The sequence below is a fragment of the Trichosurus vulpecula genome, chromosome 3, assembly GCF_011100635.1.
Source record: "Trichosurus vulpecula isolate mTriVul1 chromosome 3, mTriVul1.pri, whole genome shotgun sequence".
NCBI classification, from domain to species: Eukaryota; Metazoa; Chordata; class Mammalia; order Diprotodontia; family Phalangeridae; genus Trichosurus; species Trichosurus vulpecula.
The window spans coordinates 98,909,051-98,934,648 of NC_050575.1; the positions used below are offsets into that span (position 1 = coordinate 98,909,051).

The 25,598-nt window shown below is 46.3% G+C and overlaps 1 protein-coding gene across 1 annotated transcript in view; it reads right to left on the minus strand.

The window, feature by feature from the left end:
- Window positions 1–25,598, minus strand: part of L3MBTL1 (L3MBTL histone methyl-lysine binding protein 1) — a 62,673-nt gene that overhangs the window by 9,589 nt on the left and 27,486 nt on the right. Inside the window, exons 8-19 of the mRNA XM_036751680.1 lie at window positions 16,011–16,102; window positions 15,231–15,335; window positions 13,959–14,094; window positions 13,554–13,645; window positions 12,609–12,760; window positions 11,239–11,315; window positions 10,390–10,475; window positions 7,487–7,597; window positions 6,046–6,160; window positions 5,615–5,714; window positions 3,800–3,997; window positions 3,564–3,613 (exon numbers count right to left, since the gene is read on the minus strand). Of these exons, the coding sequence (XP_036607575.1) occupies window positions 3,564–3,613; window positions 3,800–3,997; window positions 5,615–5,714; window positions 6,046–6,160; window positions 7,487–7,597; window positions 10,390–10,475; window positions 11,239–11,315; window positions 12,609–12,760; window positions 13,554–13,645; window positions 13,959–14,094; window positions 15,231–15,335; window positions 16,011–16,102 (1,314 nt within the window). The remainder of the gene's footprint in view (window positions 1–3,563; window positions 3,614–3,799; window positions 3,998–5,614; window positions 5,715–6,045; window positions 6,161–7,486; window positions 7,598–10,389; window positions 10,476–11,238; window positions 11,316–12,608; window positions 12,761–13,553; window positions 13,646–13,958; window positions 14,095–15,230; window positions 15,336–16,010; window positions 16,103–25,598) is intronic.

The following is a 25,598-nucleotide window of genomic DNA, read 5'->3' on the forward strand; positions in this document are numbered from 1 at the left end:
CCCAGCTCGTCCCGACTCCAGGGCCAGTGCTCTATTCACTGTGCCATGTAGCTGGTTCCTCAGTTGGTTTATTTTTGTCAATGGCCCTCAAAAAAAAAGGTCCCTCACTTTTGCACTTAGGGTTTGAGGACCCACCTTCTTTTTCTATGGCCAAGAATCTAGCTTTGGATCCAATTACGGTCTTCTTTCCTTTCAGCTCTTCCCCTCCTGAACTGCATGGTCCACATCTCCTGCCTCTGAGACCGTTTCTCCAGCTCCCCACTCATCTCTCTCTCTTCTGACCAGGGGCCCAACTTTTTCCATAGACACTGCCTTCCATAAGGTCCCAAAGGATCTCCTGATGGTCAAGTCTGAGGGAAGTTGTCCCACTGAGCTCCTTTACTCAGGTCAACAGAGTGTGCTCCTCACAACTGAAAGGGCTTCTACCAGACAAAATCTCTGTCAAGGCTCTCCAGGTCACCTCGTCTGTCCTGACAGCTTCGAGAAGTCTTCAGCTAAAGCAATGTTGGGAGAAAATGCATATTCTTTTCTCACAAAACACCAGAGATATATTTTATAACTTTCCTTCTTCACAGCAGAACCATAACTGGGAATTTTTCAGTCTGGATAAAGCGGGGGGGACTAAGTGGGGTAGGGGAAGCTCACCTGGGATGTGGCTGCTGAGGGTGGGGGAAGGAAGCATGCCCAGGGCTGGTGTTGGCACCCTCTAAATTTTCACGTCCTGGACAAAGCTCCTGTTACCCCACCCTAGTTACAGCTCTGCTTCACAGTAACCCCATGCCAGGATTTCACACATCATCATGGCCGGCTTCTTCCTCTTGTCTTTCTACCTGTCATCCCCCTAGCTGCATCTCAAGACTACTTCCTCTTGGTCTGACCTCAGGGGAAATGGAACACAGGTGGTTACCCTTTCCTCCCAAGGCACGTTCCAAAGGAAAAATTCTGGGGTTGAATCCACTATAATAAAGCTCAAAGAAGGATGAATGAAAAATGTTGCAGTTTGTTCAGCAAGAGCATTGGCCTTGGAGTCAAAAGATCTGTGTTCCAATCCCCACTCATACTTATTGTGTGACCATGCACAAGTCACTTAAACTCTCTGAATCTCAGCTTCCCCCTCTGTAAAATGAGGAGAATAACCCCCGTACCACTTAATCTGTAGGACTGTTGCACGACAATTTAAGAACTTCAAAGTTCGACAGAGATGGGAGCTATCATTAACAAACCCACAGTAACTAGCATCAACTTCATAAAAAAAGCAGCAAGGTGGGGCAGCTAGGTGGTACAGTGGGTAGGGCACCGGCCCTGGAGTCAGGAGGACCTGACTTCAAATCCAGCCTCAGACACCTGACACACTTACTAGCTGTGTGACCTTGGGCAAGTCACTTAATCCCAATTGCCCTGCCTTCCCCCCCCCACCCCCAAAAAAAGCAGCCAGGAGTGGTAGGCAGAGTGTTCAGCTGGGGAGGCAGGAGCCTTGGGCTCTGCCACCGACTAGTTATATGACGGGCACAGCATTTCACCCCTCTGTCCCTTTCAAGATAAGGAGCTTAACTAGAGAATGGCCATAGAAATTGTAGTACATGGAAGTGATGAAATATACTGCTCTTTATAAGGAATGAGGAATATGAAGAATTCTTAGAAGAATGGGGAGACGTATGAACAGATACGGAGTGAAGTTAAGCAGAACTCAGAAAACGATATACACAATGACGACAAGAATGTAAATGGAAATTACAATAATAAAAAAATTGAAACCGAGTGCTTTGTAATTATAATGGCCAAGAAGACTGGAGAAAATATGTCTCCTATTTTTTTGGAGAGGACAACAGAAAAGTAACAATGCATATACCATCAGACGTGGGTGATGTATTAATTTTGTGGAACGGTTCATTTTTAAAAAAAATTGTATTCTTTATTCTGAGGAATGGTTCACTGGATGGGAAAGAGGGGAAGGGAAATGTAGATGATGTAAAAACAAAATAAATCAAGCCAAATTAAATAATAAAAGTAGTAAATCAAACTGTTTTAATGAAGGAACTAGACTAGATGATATTCCCAGAGATGCAATTTTATAATATATATATTATTTCCATTGGCCTGTCTCCATCCTTTTGGTGGCTAGAGCAACCAGATGGGTTTGCTCAGAGCCGACTCCATGTGAGTGGCCGCGCCCTTGATAGAGGTGCCCACCGAGCGGGATAGGCTGAAAATATAGCAAGAGGGATTTAGGCGAGACATCAAGAAAAACTGCTGGATAAAAGGCAAGGGTATAAAGGGACTAGCCTCAACACATCATAGCCCCATATGGTCCATGGTGGAGAGGAAAGGGGAAAAGTCAGCTTGGGAGAAGCCCTGCAGAGCGCATCACTTATACTGATAGGGAGAGAAAGAGCAGAGGGGGAAACTGCCCTCACTTTCACTAAAACTCAGCCTCTGCCTTCTGTAGATCTGGGGTGCAAGGGAAGGACCTCAAAGTAACTACTCTTTTGGGGTACAATGATGAAGCCAGATGTTAGCTGATGACATTTTCCTTGGAGTCACCCTATCTTTCTGCTTCTCTACCCTATGTTTGTCCTGAAAGGCTGCTGTGTCTGTCTCCTTCCTTCCTCACTCCCCTGGAAACCTCCAATTTTAACAAACAAGGAGCTGGAACCATGCACTGAAACCTTCATTGGCCTCGGCTTCTCTCATGGGAAAACACCCATGTTGCCTCTCCGGCCCAACCTCCACAAGCTGGGCCCCCTTCTACCCATCCAAATATATTTCTCCTTACTCCATCAAGGAAAAGTCTTAGAGGTAGGCTTCACATTGCCCAGTGAACACAATAAGCTTGTTTTCAGTTTTGCTCCTGCAATTTTTCCTTGCCCACATACCCTCGTGTCCTTCCTTCTTTTTCCTTATTCCAGATCCAGCTTCCGCCCCATTTCTTCTATGAAGCCACCTCAGATACATGACTTCATAGTGTTACTCCTTATCTAAACTCCCACTGAATTTATGGTTTCTTTCCAGGGTCTTAGAATCAAAACGTTCAAATCTCCCTCTCTACCCCTGGCTCCCCTGTAACAATGCTCTGGTTATGGACATGATGAGCCCTCTCTGCCTCTTAGCATTGCTCACACTCACCCCACACTGATGAAGGAGGATAAAATCATTGTCAGTGAATGGATGTCTGCACTAGCAGGTTGACCACTGAAGAGCCAGCAGGCTAACAGCCCTAAGCAGCCCTCCTCAGTTTATTAAATGTAGCATCAGGCAGCATCTCTCCCCCTCTCAGGAAGAAGTCTCTACACAGTAAGCAAAGGAATGGAAAAGGAGAGACCATTTGGGAAGGATTGTAGATGGGATAGCAGCTGCCCAGACAAGAATCCCCCAGTCACCTCCTGTTTTCTCTGGCTCCATTCATATCATTCATCCGGCAAACATTAATTTAGCACCTACTGAATGCAGAGTCCTAGGCTGGGTTAGGCAGGGATGGAGACACCAAGACAAAGGACAAGCCAAGAAGCTGCTAGAATTGAGGAAAACATGGTCACTCCATGCCAGGAAAGCTCCTGGGCACTTACCCGGGAAATCATCCTGCTGGATTTTCCGGTACTTTGGAGGGCGCCCAATCCTAAAAAGAAACAGGGAAAGGCCATGGAAGTTATGGGCCCAATAGGCTTTGTTGTGGTTGTTGTCATTGTGATGATCTAGATCCCCATGTCCCCCTGGGCCTTTCTCACAGGACCTGTGGCCCTCCCCCGGAGGAGACACCCCTTACCCAGCCCCCAGCCCTGGGAGCTGGGGGGCCTATTCCTACCGGCCATGGTGTCGAGATTTCTTCCTGGGGGCGAAGCCAATGAGGTTCCTCTTGCGTGCAGAGGCCTCGGTGTCCGACAGCTCAGCTTTCACTCGGCCCTGGTTCCTCTCGGCCAGTGGGCAGCCTGAGAGGCAATGATGGGCTGTGAACTTTCCAGTGACGTGGCCAGAGCCATCACAGCCGGGTGTGGGGCACTTCCTGGGAAGGGAAAGGAGACACAACCAAAGTGACCAGCAGTCTTGGGACTGGATCCTGCTTCCTGGATGCCCAGGCCTGAGAACCCCTGAGTCCTCTGCGTAGACACAACTCCTGGATGTCTCTGCGGCCCCTTCCTCTGATTGGTCTTTTCCTCCAGGAACCTCCACTTTAGGGAGGCCAGCCGTGCCCATTCCTTCTTTCCTCTCTGGGCCCTGTGCCTGATCTCCAGCCTTTGTTCTCCACCATTCTCCCTTTCAACTTCTTTTCATGTGTTGTCTTCCCCATTAGAATGTATGCTCCTCAGGACAGGGACAGGCTTTCTTTTTTCTTCTATTTTCATCCTCAGTGCTTAACACAGTGTCTGCACACAGTGAGCACTTAATAAATACTTCTTGACTTGACTTCTGAGCTGCTGCATCTTCTGGTCCTCTGGAAGATGTGTATCCCTGCCCTTCACTATGCTCTGTCCCACCAGGCCTCATGCCTCCATGACCCTGACTCAAACCTCCCACCAACCATGTAATCCAAATTGGCCAGGACTGTCTGGACAAACCCAGGGATAGATGATAGGGGAGCGGGGGAGATCGGGAGGAGGAATCAGTTAAAGGGGGTAGGCTGAAAAGAGAACACTCACATAGGCCTCGTGTAAACATAGTTACAGCTGTTTACAGAGTTCATAATTACAAAGTCTTAGAAGGGACTTTGGAGGGTACCCAGGCCAACCTCCCACTCCCAACAAGAATCTCAACTACAATACACTTAAACAAGCAGTGATTCAGTCTTTGCTTCAACTCTTCCAGAGATGAGGAGCTCCCCGTTTCATGAGGCCATCCATTCCACTATTGGCCAGCACTGACTGTTATCACGTTTGCCCTTATTTTGAACCAAAATCCGCTTCCCGGTGGTTTCTGTCCATTAGTCCGACTTCTACTCTGAGGTGAAACAGAATTCATTTAGTCTGTCTCTACATCACAGTCCTTCAGATGTTGGAAGCCAACGTGCCATCACGTCTTCCCTAAGTGTTCTCTTCTTCAGGTGAAACATCCCTGGGTCCTTTGATTCATCTCCATATGACACGATTTCCAGTCCTCTTTCCATCCTGGGCCCCATCTCTGGGAGCGTCAGTTCATTAATGTCCTTCATAAAACATGGTGCATAGAACTAAACACGATACTGCAGATTTGATCTGAGGAGTCGCCGATCTATGTTGTTTTTCTTTAGTGTTTATTTTCAATAATACTCCAAAGAGTATTATTCTCCTCCTTGTCCTTTCAGTTTCTAATTCTCTTCAGAAGCTCACCAAGTCTTCTGAAGTCCAAAAGTTCTTCCTACTACCCAGGAGATGCCCTCTGTCCCTGATAGGGGCCCCAGGGAGAGGCTAGCAGCAGGGTTGGGGGAAAAGGAAGACAGGGTCACCTTACTCAGCTTAGGTCAGTCTCAGCTGCCCACCTAGCACCTTGTGGTCAAGTCTGGACTTCTCAGGGTGAATGTATAGGAGCCTACCATAACTCAGGGAACGTGCCCTATGGCATGTCTCCAGCAGAGAATGGTCATCCAGGGCAGGAAGAAGGGGAAAGGTTTGCTCGCTACTCACTCACTCACTCACTCACCACCCACCTGTGGTGAAAACTGTACTTTGAGGTCTTAACGTGGGGTGGGCTCTTACAGCTGAGTGGGGGGCAGCCCCCAGGAGAAGAAGAGCTGGGTTCTCTGGGTCCTAAGAAAAGAGAACAGGAAAATAGGGTCAAGTCAGCCCAGGTTTCTGGGGCTGCCTCCCCCAGCTTAAGGCCTCTATGCAAAGGACACATGATTACTTAGTTCCTGCAAGCTCCTGCCCATCCACCCTTACCATCCCTTCCCCTGACCCCCAAACCCAGGGAGGGTGGGGCTGTAGAGGAGAAAGTGTCAGGACTCCATGAAATGGAGGGAAGGGATCTGTACTAAGGAAGAGAGATACAAGAAGTGTCTCCAGGTCCCTGCTGGGTAGGGGTATGCACAGAGTCAGGGGTGTGTGCCCAGGGGTCCTTGTGGGGAGGACTGGTACATACTGAGTGGGGGCTGTAGGGGATGGCCAGTCTTGGAGCACCAGCCCACAGGGTGTATGTCAGGATGGTCAGAATCAATCCAAAAGTCGTAGGCGTGACTCCAGCCATCAAAGTGGAGCTGAGGAAGCAAGGCAACCAGGCTCCAACTCCCCCAAGCCACTGTCAGGAACTCCTCCCTCCCCCACCACCCTCCTAGATTGTGGGGTAAGGAGAGACAGACAGAGCTGGAGGGAGCTTTGCAGCCGGGCCCCAGAGATCCAGTGAGGAAGCCCACCCCCCGTAGGGCAAGAGAGGGGAATTGCACACCATTTCTCTCTCTGATTCTTCATCTGAAACTTTCTAACTACCCCACAGACTCACCTTGAACAGGATGCAGATTCCCTTTCTGACTCAACCCAGCCAATTTAATGGGGAGATCCTCACAAAGTCTTAGAATAAAGGGGTTCCCCTGGGAGAAAGACTCTGACAAGAGAAGCTCGTAGGAAGGGATCCCAGGTGCAGTCTTGGCTCCCTTCTCTTCTCTCCTTACACTCATTCCTTTGTTGAGCTCATTCACTGCCACGCCTTGAACTATCACTTTTATGAAGATGACTTTATCTCCAGTCCTGACCTCTCTTCTCAGATGCGGACCCACCTCTCCAACTGTCATCACCCCAAAGTGTTCCACTCCATGATCGAGACCTTTGTACCCCTTTATCTGATCAAAACCTCCTATCATTCCTTCTCTCCCTGTGCCTTACTCTTCCTAAGCCCATCTTTGTCCTCCCTCTAACCTGTAATGTCTCCACCCCCTGGCATTGGGTCAGATTGTTTCCTCTGCTCTAATCCTACTCTTCTTCCTTCTCAACTTTGACCTTCTGATGAACCAGTTCATCTCTACCCTGTGCTCTCCTCTCAAATCCCTTGTCTTAACATCAACCCTAGATCCCTCCCACCATCCGTGTGCCTTATTCATGTTTGTAAAGGAAGAGGAAGGGGCCAAGCATTCATCAAGAGCCTGTCACCAGCCAGACACTGTGCTAAGCATTTTAAAATACTATCTTACTTAATCTTCACAGCAATACTGGGGGGTAAGTGCTATTAACTTTGTTTGTTTGTAGGCAATCGGGGTTAGGTGACTTGCCCAGGTTCACACAGCTAGTAAGTACCTGAGGCTGGATTTGAACTCAGGTCTTCCTGACTCCAGACCCATTGCTCTATGCACTGCACCAACCTAGCCACTGGACAGAATGAGAATAAGTCTCACAACCCTGCGGACTGGGTCTGCTACAAAATTATGTTATCTCATCTATCACTGTGTACCAGGCACGCTGACTTGCACATAGTAGACGCTTAATAAACATTTTCTGACTTGCCTTGAAGGGCAGGCCAGGACAGAGTCTGGGGAATCAAATCAAGACTCCCACCCCATCAGCCCATTCTCCTTTCCCAGCCCTGGGGCCACCTTTATCCTGTGGTCTTCCACATCCTCCACGCTGGCCACTCGGATCAGAGCTGGACTTCTTCGGTCCACGGCTTCAAGCTTCATATTGATGAGGAAGCCATGGGGCGGTCGCTGCAGGGAGACAGGCCGTCGGACTGAGAACCCAGCTCGGTGGAATTCCAGTACGGGTCTCTGATGGAGCTGCCAAACCTCAGGGTGTCTGACTGGCTCTGTCTGCTCTGCTGCTCCGCTGGGCACACCCCACCCCCGCCGGTGCTCCAGGGGATAGCTGACAACACAAGTGCTCTGAGCCCCTCAGAGGACAGTCTGACCATGGAGGTATTCCCTTTAGGTCTCCGTAGGCAGCTATGTGTACAATCGTGGCCACGGAGTAAATCCAATACCCGGGTCGCTGAATCTGAGCTGGAAGGTCACTCAGAGGGCATTTGGTCTAACCTCCTGTTCAGTGAAGGAATGTCCTCTATAGAATTCTTGACAGGTAATTCAGCCTCTGCCTCAACACCTCCCCTGACAGGGAGCAGCACATTCCTTTGGGGGACAATTCTAATTATGAGGAAGTTCTTTTAAGTGAAGCAAAATCTGCCTCCCTCTATTTCCACCCCATTGATCCTTGTTCCACAGCTGGGGACCAAGCAGAGTAACTATGATCCCTCTTCCACACGGGAGTCTGTATTCTACGAATGTTAGAGGCAACCTGGGAACCTAGTTGAATTCTTCTCATTTCCGAGGGCATGGGAACATTATGCTTATTTTGTATTTCCTTTATTTGTCTCTTGGTTGGGGCGGGTCATTGTTAGGTAGTCTTCAATTAAATATGAACATGGGTGGTGTTCCACCTTCCATGAAGTAATGAGAAAATTTCCTGACTGCCTAAGAATAAGCCTGGGGTTATAGAATGGACTGATGGGCTTGGGCCTGAGTATCTAGGTGGGCATGCCACAATAAGGGGGAGGGGAGATTATGAAATAAGAAGCCCCATTCTCATTTAATCATAAACCTGAGATTTTATAGATGGCCCAGAGAGGTGGTGACTTGCTCAAGGCAGTGTACATGATAATAACATATTGTTTATAAATCAGCTTTAAAAATAACATTAACTATTAATTAATTAATTGATTTAAGGATGGGGGAGAATAGGACATATTAATTAATAACATTAACTTATTTGAATCTCATGACAACCCAGGGAGATAAAGACCACAAGTATTATCACCCCATTTTACATGTGATGAAACTGAACAAACTTCAGAGGGGTTACCACTAGTTCATGATGATTCAACTAATAAGGCTCAGAAATGAGGTTCAAATTCAGGTTTCTCCTGGCTGCAAAGCCAGCTTTCCTTCCATTACACTGGGCTAGGATTCAAACTCAGACTTCCTGACTCCAAAACCAGGATTTTTCCCACTTTTCTACCTTGCTTCTCATTAGGATGAGTGAGAATGTAGACACTCCAACCAGGGAGGGAATCATCTGGGCCAAGCGAGGCATAGGGAACTGTCCCTCAATAGAAGAATTTAGAAGTTAAATACTATCCAATTTGGGACTGGGTAGTTTTATCTGCAGTTCTAACCACCTTACTCTGGTATATTAATTCTGAATTTGAATTTTCTCTTTGCAGATGGAACCTAGAACCAGGGGTGGGGAACATGTGGCCTTGTGGTCACATGTGGCCCTTTAGGTCCTTTCATGAGGGGGATTTGTTCTGTGAAGTTTGGATTCAGTCCAAGGGCTTCACCTGAGTACCTAGAGGGCCACATGTGACCTCAAGGCCACAGGTTTCCTACCCCTGAGACTACACACTCTTGTGGCTTAGAGTGAATGGGGAGTGGAGGCAGGGATCAGTAGAAGGGAAAGAAGTAGGGGTTGAACCTGGCCACTAAGATACTGTGGCAGTGGCAGTAACTTCAGAAGAAGCAGAGGGAGCAAATGCAGCTGATCTTCCTTCAAGGTTTAGCTCAGGTGCCACCCCCTACAGGAAGCCCTCTCTGATTCTCCTAGTGACTAGTGCTGCTTCTCTCCTATCCTATATCCAAAATATAGCAAGTATCTTATATTTATTTATCACTTTATCGGTTGCATCTCCCAGTGGAATATAAGCTCCTTGAGGGCAGGGACTGTTGGTTGTTATTGTCTTTGCAGATTCTAGAACAATACCTTGTACATATTAAGGACTTAATAAATTCTCATTGAGTTAAATTGGATCTGATTCCAGGGAACCAGGTCAGAGAGGGGCCAGGGTAGGTGACCCTTGGTTGGGGCTGATTACCTAATCCATTCATTTCAACAAGCATTTATTAAGCACCTACTATGTGCTGGTCCATTAGACTATGAGCTCCTTGAGAGCAGGGACTGTGTTTTGCCTTTCTTTGTATCCCTAGTGCCAGGCGTATAATAAGTGCTTAATGCTTGTTGACTGACTGCTAGATTCTGGGTATTCAAAGACAAAAATTAAATTTTTCCTTCTCTCAAGTACCTTACTTCCTATTGGGAAAACAACAAGTACCCAGAAAAGCAAATATAAAATATATTAAAGAAACCCAGAGTGGTTAAAGGTCAAAGCCCTGGGGTCAAAGGTAAAAGTCATCTAGAACTACTGGGAGAGAGCTGGAAATGTCCTTAAAGGCCATCTGGTCCAACCTTCTCATTTTAAGGTGAGGAAAGTGAGGCCCAGAGAGGTTAATTGACTTGTCCAAGGTAACACAGGATTTTAACCCAAGTCTTCCAACTCCAAATCCAGGGCTCCTTCTTTTGCACCACATAGGTGTCATGGAAATACAGTGCAGGTCAGTGAGGCCCAGCTCCCTCTCTGGATCCTTCCCATGGCCCTTCAGATCACTGACAGTAGCAACCGTAGTCCTTTGTCAGGCCTCATTCCCCTACCTGCTCCTCCCATGGCACTTACCACTTTGAAGGCCCAGGAAGGGACAGCAGAGGCTCCAGTCTCTTCAAGGTACTTTTCCCAGCAGAAACTATCAGGATCTGGATAATCTAGAGGGGAAGATGGAGGGTAAGCTATGAGGCTTGGGATGGTTGGGTGCTGCTTCTGTTCCAGGAGTCCCCAGTTCTCAGGTACGAATGAATGAATGACTCAATCAATGGATCAGGGGCTCCACTGAGTAGCTCCTGCATAACTATATCCTGGACCTCAGTTCCTAGCATACCCAAATGGAAAAGGGCCAAAGAACCCCTAGCCGAAGCGAAAAAGAAGCCCCCGGCTTTCATCTCCTGGCTCCAAGTCGTTGGACCCTTCAGAATCCTGGCCACTGAGGCAGGCAGGCAGTCGTGGGTGGGAGGAGACTGGGGATGATCTGTTTTATCCACCCAAAGAGCCCAGAGGGTCATGTCTGAATCTTTCTCTATTTCCCCTTCAAGATTTGCCTCTCTGGCTCTACCATCCTACTCGATCTGCTTTCCTGGTTTTTCCCTAGAGATACTGAAAGGGAATGATTTCTAGAAAAGCCCGAATTACTTGATCTCAGCACACTTTGATCACTGGTAGTGTTAGGCACACGTCCTTTTGGCTGGAAATGTAGGGACCTTCCCAACAGACTCTTGGAAGGATCAGAAGGGCTCCTAGCTCCCAGGCTGAGACATTTTTCTCCCACATCACAAGGTAACAAGGTGGGTGGTACCCATAGACTGAGAAAGGATATCCCTCCCACCAAAGTCTCCCATAATTGAAATGTACTTGTTGGAGGAGGGGGACAGGGGGGAACAACGGAGTGTGGGGGAAGGGGATCAGCCGGGTCACCTTGTGGAGGGGTGAGGGGTTTTCCTTGCTTCTGGCACCAGCCAACAGGGTGGATGTAAGGACTGCTGGGATCACACCTGAAACACAAGAAGACCTCAATGTTCAGAGTGCAGCTCTCAGACTCTGGGCCTCCTTAGGATGGGCAGGGCTTCAGGGATCAAATAGCTTTGGCTTATTATGTTTTTAAAAGTCTCTTTAATGCTGAAAACGTTAATAACAGTTTTTAAAAAGCAGATGGTTATGGAAAAATTTGAATAGCATAATCTTGTCTCAGTAGAAATTATGTTGTAAATAATTAATATGTCAACCTCATGATGCTTTTCAGATTAATTATCTGATTAATTAGAAAGCATTCCCTCAACTTTAAAATAACATAAGGTGACATTTGATTTTTTTTTTCCTCTTAAGTTAAAAAACAACAAGGGGGTGATGCTCTCTATTTAAAACGTTAGCTGGTGGAGGATGAGGAAGTTTGGTCTTTTGTTTGTGGCCTGATTGGGAACCTAATCAGTGAACCCCTCCACTCTCTTATCCTAGGTTACAAGCTAGAACATCCCTCTCCCAGCCACCACATTTTTCTTCTTTCCATCTTTTCTCCTCTTGGTCTTAGTGAAATTTCCTCCCTTCCCCTGTTAGCTCAGCTCTGTTAAGGCCCCCAAGGCCTTGAGGCACTCTCCACTCTTGAATGCCCAGGTCTGTTAGAAAAGAGGTAGCAGTCACCTTTGAAGAAAAGGGAGACAGGAGCAAAGAAAGAATGAGGTGAAGGAGCGGAGAGAAAGAGGAAGAAGTGGGGATGAAGAGGTAGAAAGAAAGAGGCCTGGCCATAGAGTGGCTAGTCACCTCCTGGAGTCCCTGAAATGAGGGGCAGAAAAAGGGACAGAGATGAGGTCCAGTTCTATTTGGCCCTGAGAAGGTATCCTTGCCCACACTGGTCCCAAAGCTCTGCTAACCTTGGTAAGAAGTGCAGGGGCTGGAGGTCATAAAGGTGGTGCAGATACTGTGGTTAAAGGATCATAGATTGAGAGTGGAAAGGAACTTTATATACTCGGATCATAAATCTAGAGCTGGAGGATGCCAAAGAAGTCACCTAGTCCCACTTCCTCACTTTACAGGTGAAGAAACTGAGACCTAAAGAGGACTTGCCCAAAGTCCACAGGAAGAGTATGGTAGAGATGGACAGGATTTGAACCCAAGCCCTCTGACTCCAGAGTTAGCACTCCCTCCACTTTACTGAGGGGAATATTGAGGGTTGGCATGGAAGTCTCAGGCTAAGATAGCACCTGTTTCTTTGGTTCTGTCCCTCCACTCCTCCAGTTCTTGATCCCAAGATCACCACCCCAGCCCCTGCACACCAGGACTGCTCCCATTACCAGTAATCATAAGTGTCGTCCCAGTTGTCAAAGTGCACCAAGAAACGCCCGTTCACCACGTCGGTGACACTGGCCACACAGATGAGGGAAGGGTTCATGCGGTCCACAGCCTCCAGCTTCATGCCCACTTGGAAGCCTGTGGGCACTGAGCTCTGTAGGGGAACATGAGCCCCTCTGTCCCAGACCAAACTAAGGCTTCTGTCCCTGCCCAAAACCACTGTCCCACTCTTGAGTCCAATGACAAAAGAAGAGATAATAGCTTCCAGATTACTCCTGAGGAGAAGGCTGGCGAAATAGGTGCCAAGCCCTCGATCTAATTCAATTTTTAAAAATTACTAAGAACCTACTATGTGCCTGGCACTGAGAATACAAAACCAAAACCAGTTTCTACCCTCAAAGGGCTTACATTCTCCTAGGTTTCTCAATTCACTTTCAGTCTTGCAAAGTTCCTTCAGAGGGAGCTGGCCTGAGGGATTGAGATGGATGACTGGCCAGTACATAGCATTCATCAGGGGAAGCTGAGGAAGGGCACAAGGAGAATGCCCTAGGGAATGGAGCTAGGAATTCATGATTGTCTTCCCTGCCCAGAACAGAACTGTGTGGCTCCCACCACTTCCCCGAGACCAATAAGCACCTCCCTGGATCTGGACCAGGGAAGGGTGTATCCTTTGTGCCTACACAGGGAGGAGAAATCACTCACTTCCCTGATCCAAGAGAAGGGCACGATTCTTGGCTTATGAATCTAGAGCTGAAAGCTACCTCAAAGGCCATCTAGTCTGACCCCTACATTTTATAGATGAGAAAATGGAAGCCCAGGTAGGGTAAATGATTGTTCAAAATTACTCAGGGTTGGGGATAAAGTTGCCATCTCCCTGGTCTGAAGGAAAAAGAAGAGGGAGACCCTCTCCTGGCATGGCAGTGGGGGATGGGGACTTAGTCACTTACATTGCTATGGCTGGAAAACAGGTGCTTGGGGGCAGCCTGGGCCTTGGTGCTTCGGAGGTAGTTGCTCCAGCTGAACTCCTCCTCCTTGTAACCTAGTCCCCTCAGGGGGAACAAACAGAGCAGGGTATGGAAGCTGGGGCATGGCTTGGTCCTTGGGGGACACGGGAGCATGAAAGGGACAGACCCCAGCAGTCAAGTAGGGCACCTACCTCCAGCCCCAGGAGAAGTTCAGGAGCCTCTTTCTTGCCAAGGAACACCAAGCCCTACCCCCCTTCCTCCAGGACTTGGTGGCCATGCAGGGAGTGGGTGGGGAAAGAAGAGGTAGGCTAAGGAAGGCATGGAGGGATAGGGCAGACATATCCACCAGCCCATCCTGATGTGGGGCCGGCCTTGGCCAAGCCTTACCTTTGGGGGGCTGTAGCCTGTGTCCGGTCTTCTCAAACCAGCCGGCAGGGTGGATGTTGGGGGAATCTGCGTTGAGCCAGAAGTCATGGCACTCAGAGTAGCCATCAAAGTGCAGACGCATTCGGTACCCACAAACCTAGCAGAAGAGGAGACATAAGAGCTCAAGGGAAAGAAAGTCTAGTATTAGGCCAGGGGCTGAGCCAGGGACCAACAGCCTAACCTTGACTTCTCTCCTGTCCCTCTCCTTCCCAATTCATATACCTTTCCACCTTCATGTTCTCCTTGCCTCTCATTCATTCATTCGACAAGCATTTATTAAGCACCTACTATGTGCCAGGCACTGTGCTAGGTACTGGGGGATGCAAAGAAGAAGGCATAGAGTTTAGATTGTGCCTGGGATGAGGGAAATGGGAATGAGAGGAATCTGGAGAACTTAGCTCTGGCCCTTGGTTTTTAATCTCACTCTAAATTCTCTCCCTTGGTGGAATCATCTCCTCCCAGGGTTACTTTCACAGCGGTGATTCTCAACTTCTAATCTCCATCCTTGACCACTCTCCCCTAAGTTCCAGGTCAGCCCCAGTAGCTTCCATGGGCCAAGGACACCTCCTCCTGCATGCCCACTTGGCACCTCGAGCTTAACATGTCCCAAAATGAGAACAGCATATTCATTCATCTCTTGCTAAAAAACCCAGTCTTTCCTGACTCCTCCCTCTGCCCCACACCACTATTCTCCTGAACAACCATGAAACCCCAAAGCCATCACCAACTATATTGAAAGGGGCACTGATGCTGGAGTCCTAGGGCCTGGGTTCAAATCTCACCTCAGATGCTTATTGCCTCTGTAACCTGGAGTAAGTCACTAAAACTCCCTAGGCCTCAGTTTTCTCATCTAGTCACTCATCTGCTCTGTCATTGGCCCTCACTTTACTTATTTTTGATGGTCAAAAAACATGTGCCCACTATGTACCAGACTCTGAGCCAGATACGGAGGGCAGAAAGACAAATGGGAACCAGCCTCTGCCCTCAGAGATATCACATTCTCAGCACAAAGGCCACTTTTTACAAAAGGCCTTTCACAGTCTTCACTGCTAGTGCCTTCCCTCTTCTGTCTTCCATTAAACCTGCATATCTTCCCAGATAAGCTGGAGACCCAAAGGACATCACTCTTTTGTAAACCTGCAGCGCTTACACATACCATAAAGCTTCATTGTTTGGTGCCGGGCATCCTTCCAAGCCTCCCTCCCCACTAGTGGCACACTGTACAGAGCTCACCTCCACCACCGTCAGGATGAAATACATGGATGGGTGCTGAGGGTCGATTCCTTCCAGCTTCATGCCCAGTTTGAAACCATTCTTGTTCTGTGGGAAGGCCTGGCACTGGAAGATAAAAACAAGGGGCAGGCACAGCCCTGATCCAGTGTAAGGGTCTTGGGGAGGTAGAAAGGGAAGGTTGAGGAAGCCCAACCCCATGTCTTATCTAAGCATTGTTGGGGAAGGGAGAGAAAAGGCCTACAGGGAATGATGCTTCTGGGAAAAATCAGGAGACAGAGAGATTCAGAGACAGAGACAGAGCCAGAGAGAGACAGAGAGAGAGAGGCAGAGAGACAAAGACAGAGAGACAGAGAGAGAGAGAGAGAGAGACAGACAGACAGAGACAGAGAGAGACAGAGAGAGAGAGCATGAGCATGGCCTGCTTAGGAATAAGACTGAGGCCACTGAATTTGGCAGGGTGATGAATTAGCACATGGGTCTCATTTGTCGCCTACCTTTTTCCCTACCAAACATATTCATGGATTGAGAACTAGACACCAGGGAGCAAGGTAGGGAAGCACAGAAATTAAGGGACAGGAAGCCCAGAGGTGAGTCAGGGAGCTGGCCAACACCTGGGGCTCCTTGTCCTTCCAGCCTCTCCTCCAGCTCTGGCCTTCTCTATCTCCTCTACCAAGCACATCAATAACGTCAGAGACCAGGCCACAGTGGGCCTCCTCAGGGTCCTGAATTCTGGGGTAGGAAGTCAGGTAGGATCTCCCACATGGAAATTCCAGAACTCACATCATGGAAGAGATCCAGGGGTGCTGCGATGGCCTTCTGCTCCTCCAGGTACGAGGCCCAGGACCACCCATCCTTCTTCTCCTCACCAGGTCCTGCATGAACAGAATCCTTGCTCACTGCAGCCCGGGACCTGACTCACTGCTCTGCTCAGAATTCCCTCTGAGTGCTCCATTAGACTCTATAACAGAGGTCCTGGCTAGATCCCAGGTTGGGCCAATAGGAAATGAGAGGGTGAGCCAAGCTGGTTCTGGTCTGCCAGGACAGAGAATGTAATAAGGGCTGGATTTGGAGTCGAAGGGACCTGGCACTGATACTTAAATGATCAGTTAACCACCTGAGGCCTTGCTTACATGCAAAATGAAGGAATTAGACCAGACCAGACTAGACTAAACTCCTAACTTCCCTTCCAGCTTCCTGTCTATGATGCCATGTTTTCCAGGACATTTCAGATCCAGGACCCTGAGGCACGGTAAATCCAAAGAGGCTGAACAGTGCCAGTGGGTGTGGTTAGCAGACCCCAGGAATAGGTAAAGAAGGAAGAAAGGGAAGTAGAGTTAGGGTTAAGGAGAACAGAATAGGAAAGAAGAGGAAGAAGCATTTATATTTAGCATCTATCATTTGCTAGGCGCTGCACTATATACTGGAAATGGGGAAAAAAAGGCAAAAACAGGCCCTCCTCTCAGAGTTTACAAGGAGATAATACCCAAACAATGAGGTACAAACAAGATACATAAAGGATAAAGCAGAGATAATCAACACTAGAGAACACTAAAGGATGGTGGAGACGGAGGGTCACCAACCCCAGAAGGAAAAGTACCAGACTGTGTTACCCTAGGCAAATGACTTTCTCTTTCTGGGCCTCAGCTTTCCTAGCAGTAAAACGATGGACAAGATTGTTACAAAGGCCCTTTCATACCAAATATTCTATAGGTCTAAATCTGTGCTTGAATTAGACCCCTATTTTATCCTTCTGTCTCTTTTTTTTATACAAGCAGCTTTGTCCTCTCCAGGTGACTCCATGGAACCTCCCTGTGAGGTTCTGTCTTCAATGCTCTAGCACTATACAAGGCAAGGAATGAATCTGAATCTCATTTCCACTCAGCTTAGACAAGCTGGTGTCTTGAATGAACATCTTGAGTCACTCCCACTTCTAGGACCCAGGTCATAGTCAAGACCCTGAATGAGGAGCTACCTTAAGCTGACAACACAGAATTCCAAGATCCCACTCCACCATCCTCTCTGGGCATAGCCTCAAAACTGCACCAGCCCATTTTCCTTACTAAATTGTCTCCTATGAAAAAATGAGATTCTCCAGAATTCCATTATGACAAATACCACTGCAAAGAAGGCAAAGAACGTTTAATAAAACTGCTCCCACATGTCTGCTCGGAGACCTAAGTCTCTGCTGTATAATAAGCCCAGCAATGGGCTTTCTCTAGGTCAGTGGTTCTCAAATTTTTTGGGCTTAGGACTCTTTCATACTTCTCAAAACTATTGGGGAGTCCAAAGAACTTTCATTTACGTGGATTATATCTATCTATATTTGCCATATTAGAAATTAAAAGTGATAAATTATTAATTTATTAATCATTAAAATAATAATAAACCCATTGACTGTGAACATAATTAATATTTTAAAAATGAGAAATAACTTTTTTCAAAATAAAAACAATTTAGTGACATGAGTGGCACAATTTTGCAAATCTCCTTAATATCTGGCTGATAGAAGACAGCTGGATTCTCCTATCTGCTTCGGCATTTAATCAACCTTTTGTGATACACTGCTTTGGCCGAAGTATATGAAGAAAATCTAGACTCATGCAGCTATGTAGTTGGAAAAGAGAGGAGAATTTTTAAGGGGAAATATTTTAGTATTATTATAAAAATAGTTCTGACCCTGTGGATCCTCTGAAAGGGTATCCTTACCCTAAGTGTTTGCAGACCACACTTTGAGAACTGCTGTCCTAGTTCATTGCAGGTGCTGAGATGCAGAGAGTTCTTCACTGTTCTTTTGTCCTGCCATCAAGCGAAGGTCACTCTTCAATTCCCTCTAACCATACTGGACTCCTAAGCAAAACCTGTCTAAATTTCCAAGCTCACCCATCAAAACCAAGAAGGGGCAAACACCTTGCTGGGGGAAGAAAGAAGGTTGAAGGGGGTGTGAGTGTGTGTGTGTGTGTGTGTGTGTGTGTGTGTGTGTGTGTGTGAATCCAGGTACTAACTCACGCCTTCCCTTATTGGATTCTGAGCATTGGGAGGCTGAGGTCACTTGTTTCATGTGCAGCGCCTATAGATGAACAAAACATTTATTTAATGAAATTCCATAGAAAACTATTCAATGGCATATACCTTCAGACATGGCCAATGTGGGAATATATGTTACAAAGGTTCTTCTTATTCTTTTCAAGGGAGGGCAGAGGGAATGGGGAGAGAGAGGCAGACCAGAAGGACAAAAGAAAAAGAACTGGGAGTTATAGTGGCCTGCAAACTATTTCCATATCAACAGAATAGTCTAACATGGCAGTCTAAAACACCAGTGCTGTTTCAGGAAGCATTAATACAATAATATCATATCCAAGAAAAAAAGAAAGCTAGCTGCTCAATGTCACCAAAGCTCATCTATTTAACATCAGCATTATCTCACCCTCACCATGAACGTGCAAATCATGGAACACCATGATCTCACGAGAATCAAATTGACGAATCATCCAAAGGGCAACGGAAATAAACATGGTGGGTGAACAAGTTGGCTTACGACCCGCAATAATTTGTGCATGAAAGTGGGGTAAAGGACATCAGAGGCGGGCCAGGCGTGTACTGAGAGCAAGGGATGGCAGAGAGATAGCCCAAGTGGCACACTGAGGACCTCCGAGGTAGAAAAGGAATTAGACGAATGGATTTGGTATCGGTAGATCTTCCATACGTGATTTTTGGGAAGAAATGGATTAAGACAGCATAGAATTAGAGAGTAGGAAGTAGCTACGATCTGCATTGATACAGATAATTTTAAGAAAATTAATTCAGAGATCCCATGGAATTCACAGAGGGTCAGGACTGGAATGATTCTTGAATATTCTAGTCTAAACTTTTCATTTTACAAATGAAAGCGCCAGAGGATTAGCATTTATATAGCGCTTTACAAACATTATCTCATTTTGTCCTCACAACAGCCCTGGGAGGAAGGTGCTACTACTATCACCTCCATTTTACAGATGAGGAAGCTGAGGCAGACAGAGGTTAAGCAACTTGCCCATGTTCATACATTTATAAGTATCTGAGGCAAGATTTGAACTCACTTCTTCTTGACTCCAGGTCCAGGGCTCGAGCCATTTTGCCACTTAGCTGCCTGCTATTATGACACATGCTGCCCACCCCCTGATAGAGAATTGGAGGACTCAGAGTATAAAATGAGATGGTTTTTTGTTGGATATGGCCAATGTAGAAATTTGTTTTGTTTGACTATGTGTTTATAATAGGGGTTTGTTTTTCTTTCTCAATTGGTCGGGGGCAGGGGGTGGGGGAGGAGAGAAGGCACATTTTTGCTGATTGAAAAAAATAATTTAAAAAATCCACAAATGAAGAAGCCAAGGTCCAGAAGAGAGAAGAGACCTAATGGGTATTGAGTTAGTTCTAATTTTTCTATATACCACTAACTGATTAGGTGACCTTGATCAAGTCCATATGATTCTCAAGCAAGCACTCTTCCTGCTACACCTTACTGAAATTATGAAGTTAGGAAATTCCCTCCCCCTGAACATATCCCCAAACCTTTATGATCTAGTAGAGAGTATGATAGGAATTACTGATTTTTAATTTCCTTTTATTCCTCCTGCAACTTTCGTTTAACTGAAAGCCTATCTTCTATTAATATTAACCTCACTTGCCCAAAATCTGAAAATGTACTTAAAGCCTAAGCATTCTTTAGATAAGAAGCCAGAGAAAGAACCTCAACAATCCCTGATTTCTTGGTAACATATAAATCTTCCTCCTCAATTAGACTATTTTTGAACCCTTTAAATGTAGTTTAATCTGTAACCTGACTTGGTTTACCTATTGAGTTTATCTGATAAAGTCTGTTTCCTTAGGGGATGTATGGGATTATGGACTTTGTTGGCTTAAGTTTGTTCAACGTTTTTGACGTTGAAGGAAGTCATTTCTTTAACTTTTATGGCCTAATAGGAATGTACAAGATTGAAATATGTAAAAGAATTATCTCTCTGTTGCTGATATAATTTTGCCTGTAAAAAGGCTTGTAAGAATACTAATGATTGTTTGGGTTTTCTCTGAAGCCTCAACCTATGGTTAAGCGTAGTAATAAAGTCTGAGTTTTTACCTCCATAATTTCTGCATTGCAGTAAATTTATTTGGCAGCAGTTACCTACCAAATGAACTCAGAGAAGAAATATGTCTTTCATAACAAGGGGTTCCCAAAGTTTATAGCACTATGGGGAATATTTGGTAAATATCATCACTATTATCATATTGAAATATTCCAAAAGGCCTTTGTTCTGTTTATAACAACCTCTCTCTAGAAATCAGGATTTTCACTTCTATTCTCAATTTTTCTTTTTTATTTCCAATGCGCACATACTCAATAAACTCAAGAATCTCTTCCTTTTCGTATAGAATAAGAGGTAGTATGAGAAGGGTTACTGAAAGTTATTGGGTACACAGACTAGAAAAGTCTGGGAACTCCCCAATCTGGTAGACCATCTTTAAGAATTACTGTGGTTGAAAAGCTCGCTGTACTTTTGCCGGTCTACTACAGACTCTCTGAACTTAGCTTTGCTGTTTCTCAGATGATGACACACTGCCTGTCACCAGGTCCATACCAGGTCCGCACCTGAAGCCTTGTCAACTTGGCAAGACTTACGAGAGCCTCTGCTCAGCCTGCCTCGTCTTCAAGTGTTCCCTCTGTGCCATGAGGAACTACCCCAGAAAGAAGGCAGTGGAGGCTGAGTGTATTATGTAAGCAGAAGGGTGATTTTGTTGCTGGCAGGAATGTCCCCCCTCCTGCTAGGTCTGTAGGTACTGAGTGCCTCTGCACTTTGATGGCTAGTCCGTGCCCTCTTTTCCTTCGCTCCTTATTCTTGGTAGCACATATTCTCTACCTACGTTCCCAAAGCAGTGATAGGAAAAGTTCTGGAATCATCTTCTCCTATGTGACTGGAAGAGATTGGATTTTATCTCATTATTTATTTTGCTTTGCCGTTTAATTTTTTTTTTTAAATCTTGAACTAATGTGTCCTCTGGATATAATGGGAACTCACGAGTTATGGTTTTCATGGTGCTTAGCACAGTGCCTGGCACATAGTAGGCTTTTCATAAATGTTTACTGATTGACTGATTCAATGTATGCTAACCCACAAAGTACCTCAAACCTCAGGTGGTTTTCTGGGGAGGATACCCCCAGTTTTCTACATACTGGTGAGGATACTCAGATGTTTGTGGTTGTTCAGTCATTTCAGTTGTATCTGACTCTTCAAAATCCCATTTCTTGGCAGATACTGGAGTGATTTGCCATTTCCTTCTCCAGCTCATTTTACAGATGAGGAAACTGAGGCAAAGAGAGGGAAGTGACCTGCCCAAGGTCACACAGCTGACTGAGGCTTCATTTGAACTTAGGAAGATGAGTCTTCCTGACTCCAGGCCTGGGGCTCTGTGCACTATGGCGCCACCTAGCTGCCCCACTTGGTGTTCAGATGCTACCATTGAATATATTCATTTGGTACCCTCATCTTCCTACCAGCAACACACACACACACACACACACACACACACGCACACAATCAACCAATGCTGTCGAATGCCTAACTGACACGGCTTGTGCTCAAGTCTAGACCAAATTTTCTTCACTTTTCCTCCCCAGGAGCAAAGTCCATTGTCCCAGTCCCCCTCAGACTCCTCTCCAACCCTAACCTAGACTAAGAATGCAGCCCCTTTTCTCTAACACAGGCAGCAGGTGATCTTAACTACTGAAAAATGAGGTCCCTGAAAATTCAGAGGAGTCAGTCTACTGTGCGGGGAAGGGGAGCAGTCCATCTAGGCTTGCTTTGGATCAAAGGCTGCAGATAAACCCGGCAAACGGCTGGACCTCAGCAGACTCCCTACCAGGTCCTCTTTGGGCTTCGTGCTGCTGAGGCAGCCTCCATTAGTGAAATGAGCTCTGAGTGTGGAGAGGGAGGATCTGGGCTTAAATATCCACTGGTGACTTATTTAGCACCTGCGTGATCTTGAGCAAGCCACAGGCTCCCTGGGCTTCAGGTTCTTCATCTATAAAATAAGGAGGTTGGACTCGGTGGTCTCTCGGGTACTTTCTAACACTTACATCAATGATCCTATGGTCCTGCACCTCTTCTACTTTGCTTGTTTCTCTGACCTGTCTCACCAGTCTCAGCTCAGCCTCCAGGTCTGCTCAGTATTGCTAAGCCCAGTTATCTGATGAATACACGCTTTCCAGGATCCCGGCACTGCCCCCTGAGCTTGCCTCCTTCGAGAGATGTGGAAGACCAGACACGTGACGGATGGCCCAACCTTCTGATCACAGTCTTGAGCACTAAGGCCCAAACCACCAGATCCTAAATTCTGGGACAGAGCATCACTGGCCAGGTTGGTCCACAGCATGCTCTCCCGTGCCAAGGCTCATTCTCGGGCATAATACACCTCTTATATACCCTCACAGGCATAAGACGCACACCGACATCTCCCTCCAACATACACAGATACAGTACACACGCATACCCTTGCACACTTGTACAATTGCGTCCAAATCATTCATGGGCACACAGTGGCAGGTATAACGCATACACTGATTCCCACATACATCCACACATACATGCAAACATACACAATCATAAGTACAGAGGACACATATAGCCTCACATATGTAAATCACACCCCCTTACCACACATATACATATATCCTTATACTTGCACATAGATTCACTTAGTAGACGTGTCTGTTTCTAGAGGCTGCTAGGTGATACAGTGGACAGGGCTGGTCCTGGAATCAGGAAGTCCTAAATGTAATCTGGCCTCACACAACTGTGATTCGGTCACTTCAGGCATTTCCGACTCTTTGTGACCCTTTTCTTTGGCAAAGATACTGGGGTAGTTTGCCATTCCTTCTCCGGCTCATTTTATAGATGAGAAAACTGAGGTAAACAGGGTAAAGTGACTTGCCCAGGGTTACACAGCTGGTACGCCAGATTTGAACTCAGGTCTTCCTGACCCCAGACTTGCCACTCTATCCACTGAGCCGCCTAGCTTCCCTCAGGCAATTACTAGCCACCTGGTCACTTAACTTCTGTTTGCCTCAGTTTCCTCAACTGTAGAAATGAGAATAATAACAGCGCCTACCTCACAAGGTTGTCGTGAGGATCAGTATTTGTAAATAGAACTTAGAACAGTTCCTGACACACAGTAGGTGCCATATCTTTACTCCCTTCTCCTTCCTTCTGGCAGGCAACCCCCTAACAGGTCATCTCGGCTATTCCTTCATCAGAGACACTGATCCTGCTCTGCCTCTGCTCAGACATTTAGCTGCTCCTCTACTTCAACTGATCTTCCCCTGGCTCCACTGGCACCGCTGATTTCTTCAACCCCCTGGCCTTCTGCTTGAGCCCACTTTGCTCCTTTCCTCAACCTACAAGGGCTTCTGAAATCAAAGTCCCCTTCACACCCAAGAGAGGGCAGACAGCACCCTGGGAAGCAGCGAGGGTCTCTGTAGATGGAGAACCCACTGACTTCTCTAAAGGTTGCTGTTACCACTGCTGCTTCATGGGACACTGGGCACTAAGGGATTAGAATCATACCCTAAAGAAGCAGCTCTGCTCCTGGACCTCCTGTGAGCATCCGAAGTCTCTTCTAGCATCTCCTACTTACTTGGCAGCAGCTCTAGGGTTCCCATTGGTCAACAAAGAGCCTCAGGGACGTCCGTGTCCTTAGGGTCAGAGACAGGGAGCATCAGCATCTGCCACGGTGGCTCCAGGACCAGCCAAGAAGCTCATATCAGGAAAAACAGAACCTACTAGGAGGCCCTCGGTGTCTATTAGAAAAGCACTAGCTTTGGTTGATTTTAGGAAAATGTGGAAAGACTTGATGAAATAATGAAGAGCAAAATGAGCAGAACCAAGGGAATGCTGTACACAGGAACAGCAATATTGTTCTAAAGACAATTTTTGAAGGGCTAAGTCATTTTGAGTATTATAAATACTCAAAACTACAAAGGACCTATGAAGGAAGATGCTATCCTCTTCCAGAGAAAGAGCTGATAAACAGAAGTACGTATAATATGATTTTACAATATACATTTTCATGCCTAGTGGTAGCCTCTATGGCAGGGCGGGGAGGGAGGGAGAAAAAGTGCACAGCAGAGAACAAAAGAAAACTTAGAAGGAAGCAGAGAAAAGCAGGTTAGCTTTGAGAATGACGTGCAGAATTTATCACACAGTTTTCCAAAAAAAAAAAAAAAAAAGGAAATAGTGTTAAATGGAAATTCATAGTTTTATATTGAATCCTCTTTTATGTGTACTGTGCACATGGAAATGGTTTTTTGTCTTTTTGTATTTAAGTTCAAAATGAATTTTTAAAGTTAGTAAAAGAAAAAGGAAAAAAAAACCAGCTTCAGCTTCCGCCTGACCTTTCCCTTGATCAATCAATCCATGAACATTTATTAAGTGCCTACTATGTGTCCAGCACTGTGCTAAGTGCTGGAAAAAGCAAGAAACCCTTCAGCAGTTCAGGAAGGGAGGGGAAGCCTCCATTGTAACCTAAGATACCTGGAGTAGGATTTCAAGGAAAATACCCACTACAGAAGTTCAGCCTGGGATGTGAACAGGTCTGTGTCAAAGAACAGACAGCCTCCCTTCGGTGGCATTAGCCCAGGGCATTAGAGAAGCTTGAATTTAGTCATGCTTTGAATAATGGCTAGCATTTATACGTTGCTTTAAGGTTTGCAAAGAGCTTTACATATGACATCTGATCCTCACAACAACTGAGAGGTGGGTGCTATTATCATCCCCATTTTATAGAAGAGGAAATGGGCCAAGACAGATTAAGTAACTTGGACAGGGTAGCTCTGCACCATGCCACCTAGCTGTCTAAACTTAATCCAGTTTCTTGTAGGAAAGTAGTACAGCATTAACAAAGACTTTATCCCACTGATACGAAAGTAGTAGCCCTCATAAGTCAATGTCCCTCATAAGCCAAGTATGTGAAGGATAGAGTCCAGAAAGCAGTCAAAACATAGCAGTATGGTGTCACAGAGACCTGGGTTCAAATGCCTCTGATGTATGTGGGCTGTGTGGCCTTGGACAAGTCACCTGACCTCTCAGGGTACACTGACAGCTCTCTAACAATCTAAGTCACAAAGCAAAGGCAGATCTGCTTTGGCAGAGGGAGTTTCCTACCCTGATAACATCATGAGCATGGTCTTTAAAATTACGGTAATGATAAAAGCAGCTCACATTTTGATGGCATCTTAAAAGTTCCAATGTACTTCCCTCATAACCACTTTGGGAGTTAGAGAGTGCAAATATCATCATTCCCCTTTATAAAAGAAGAAACAGAATTGTTTAAAGATTTGCC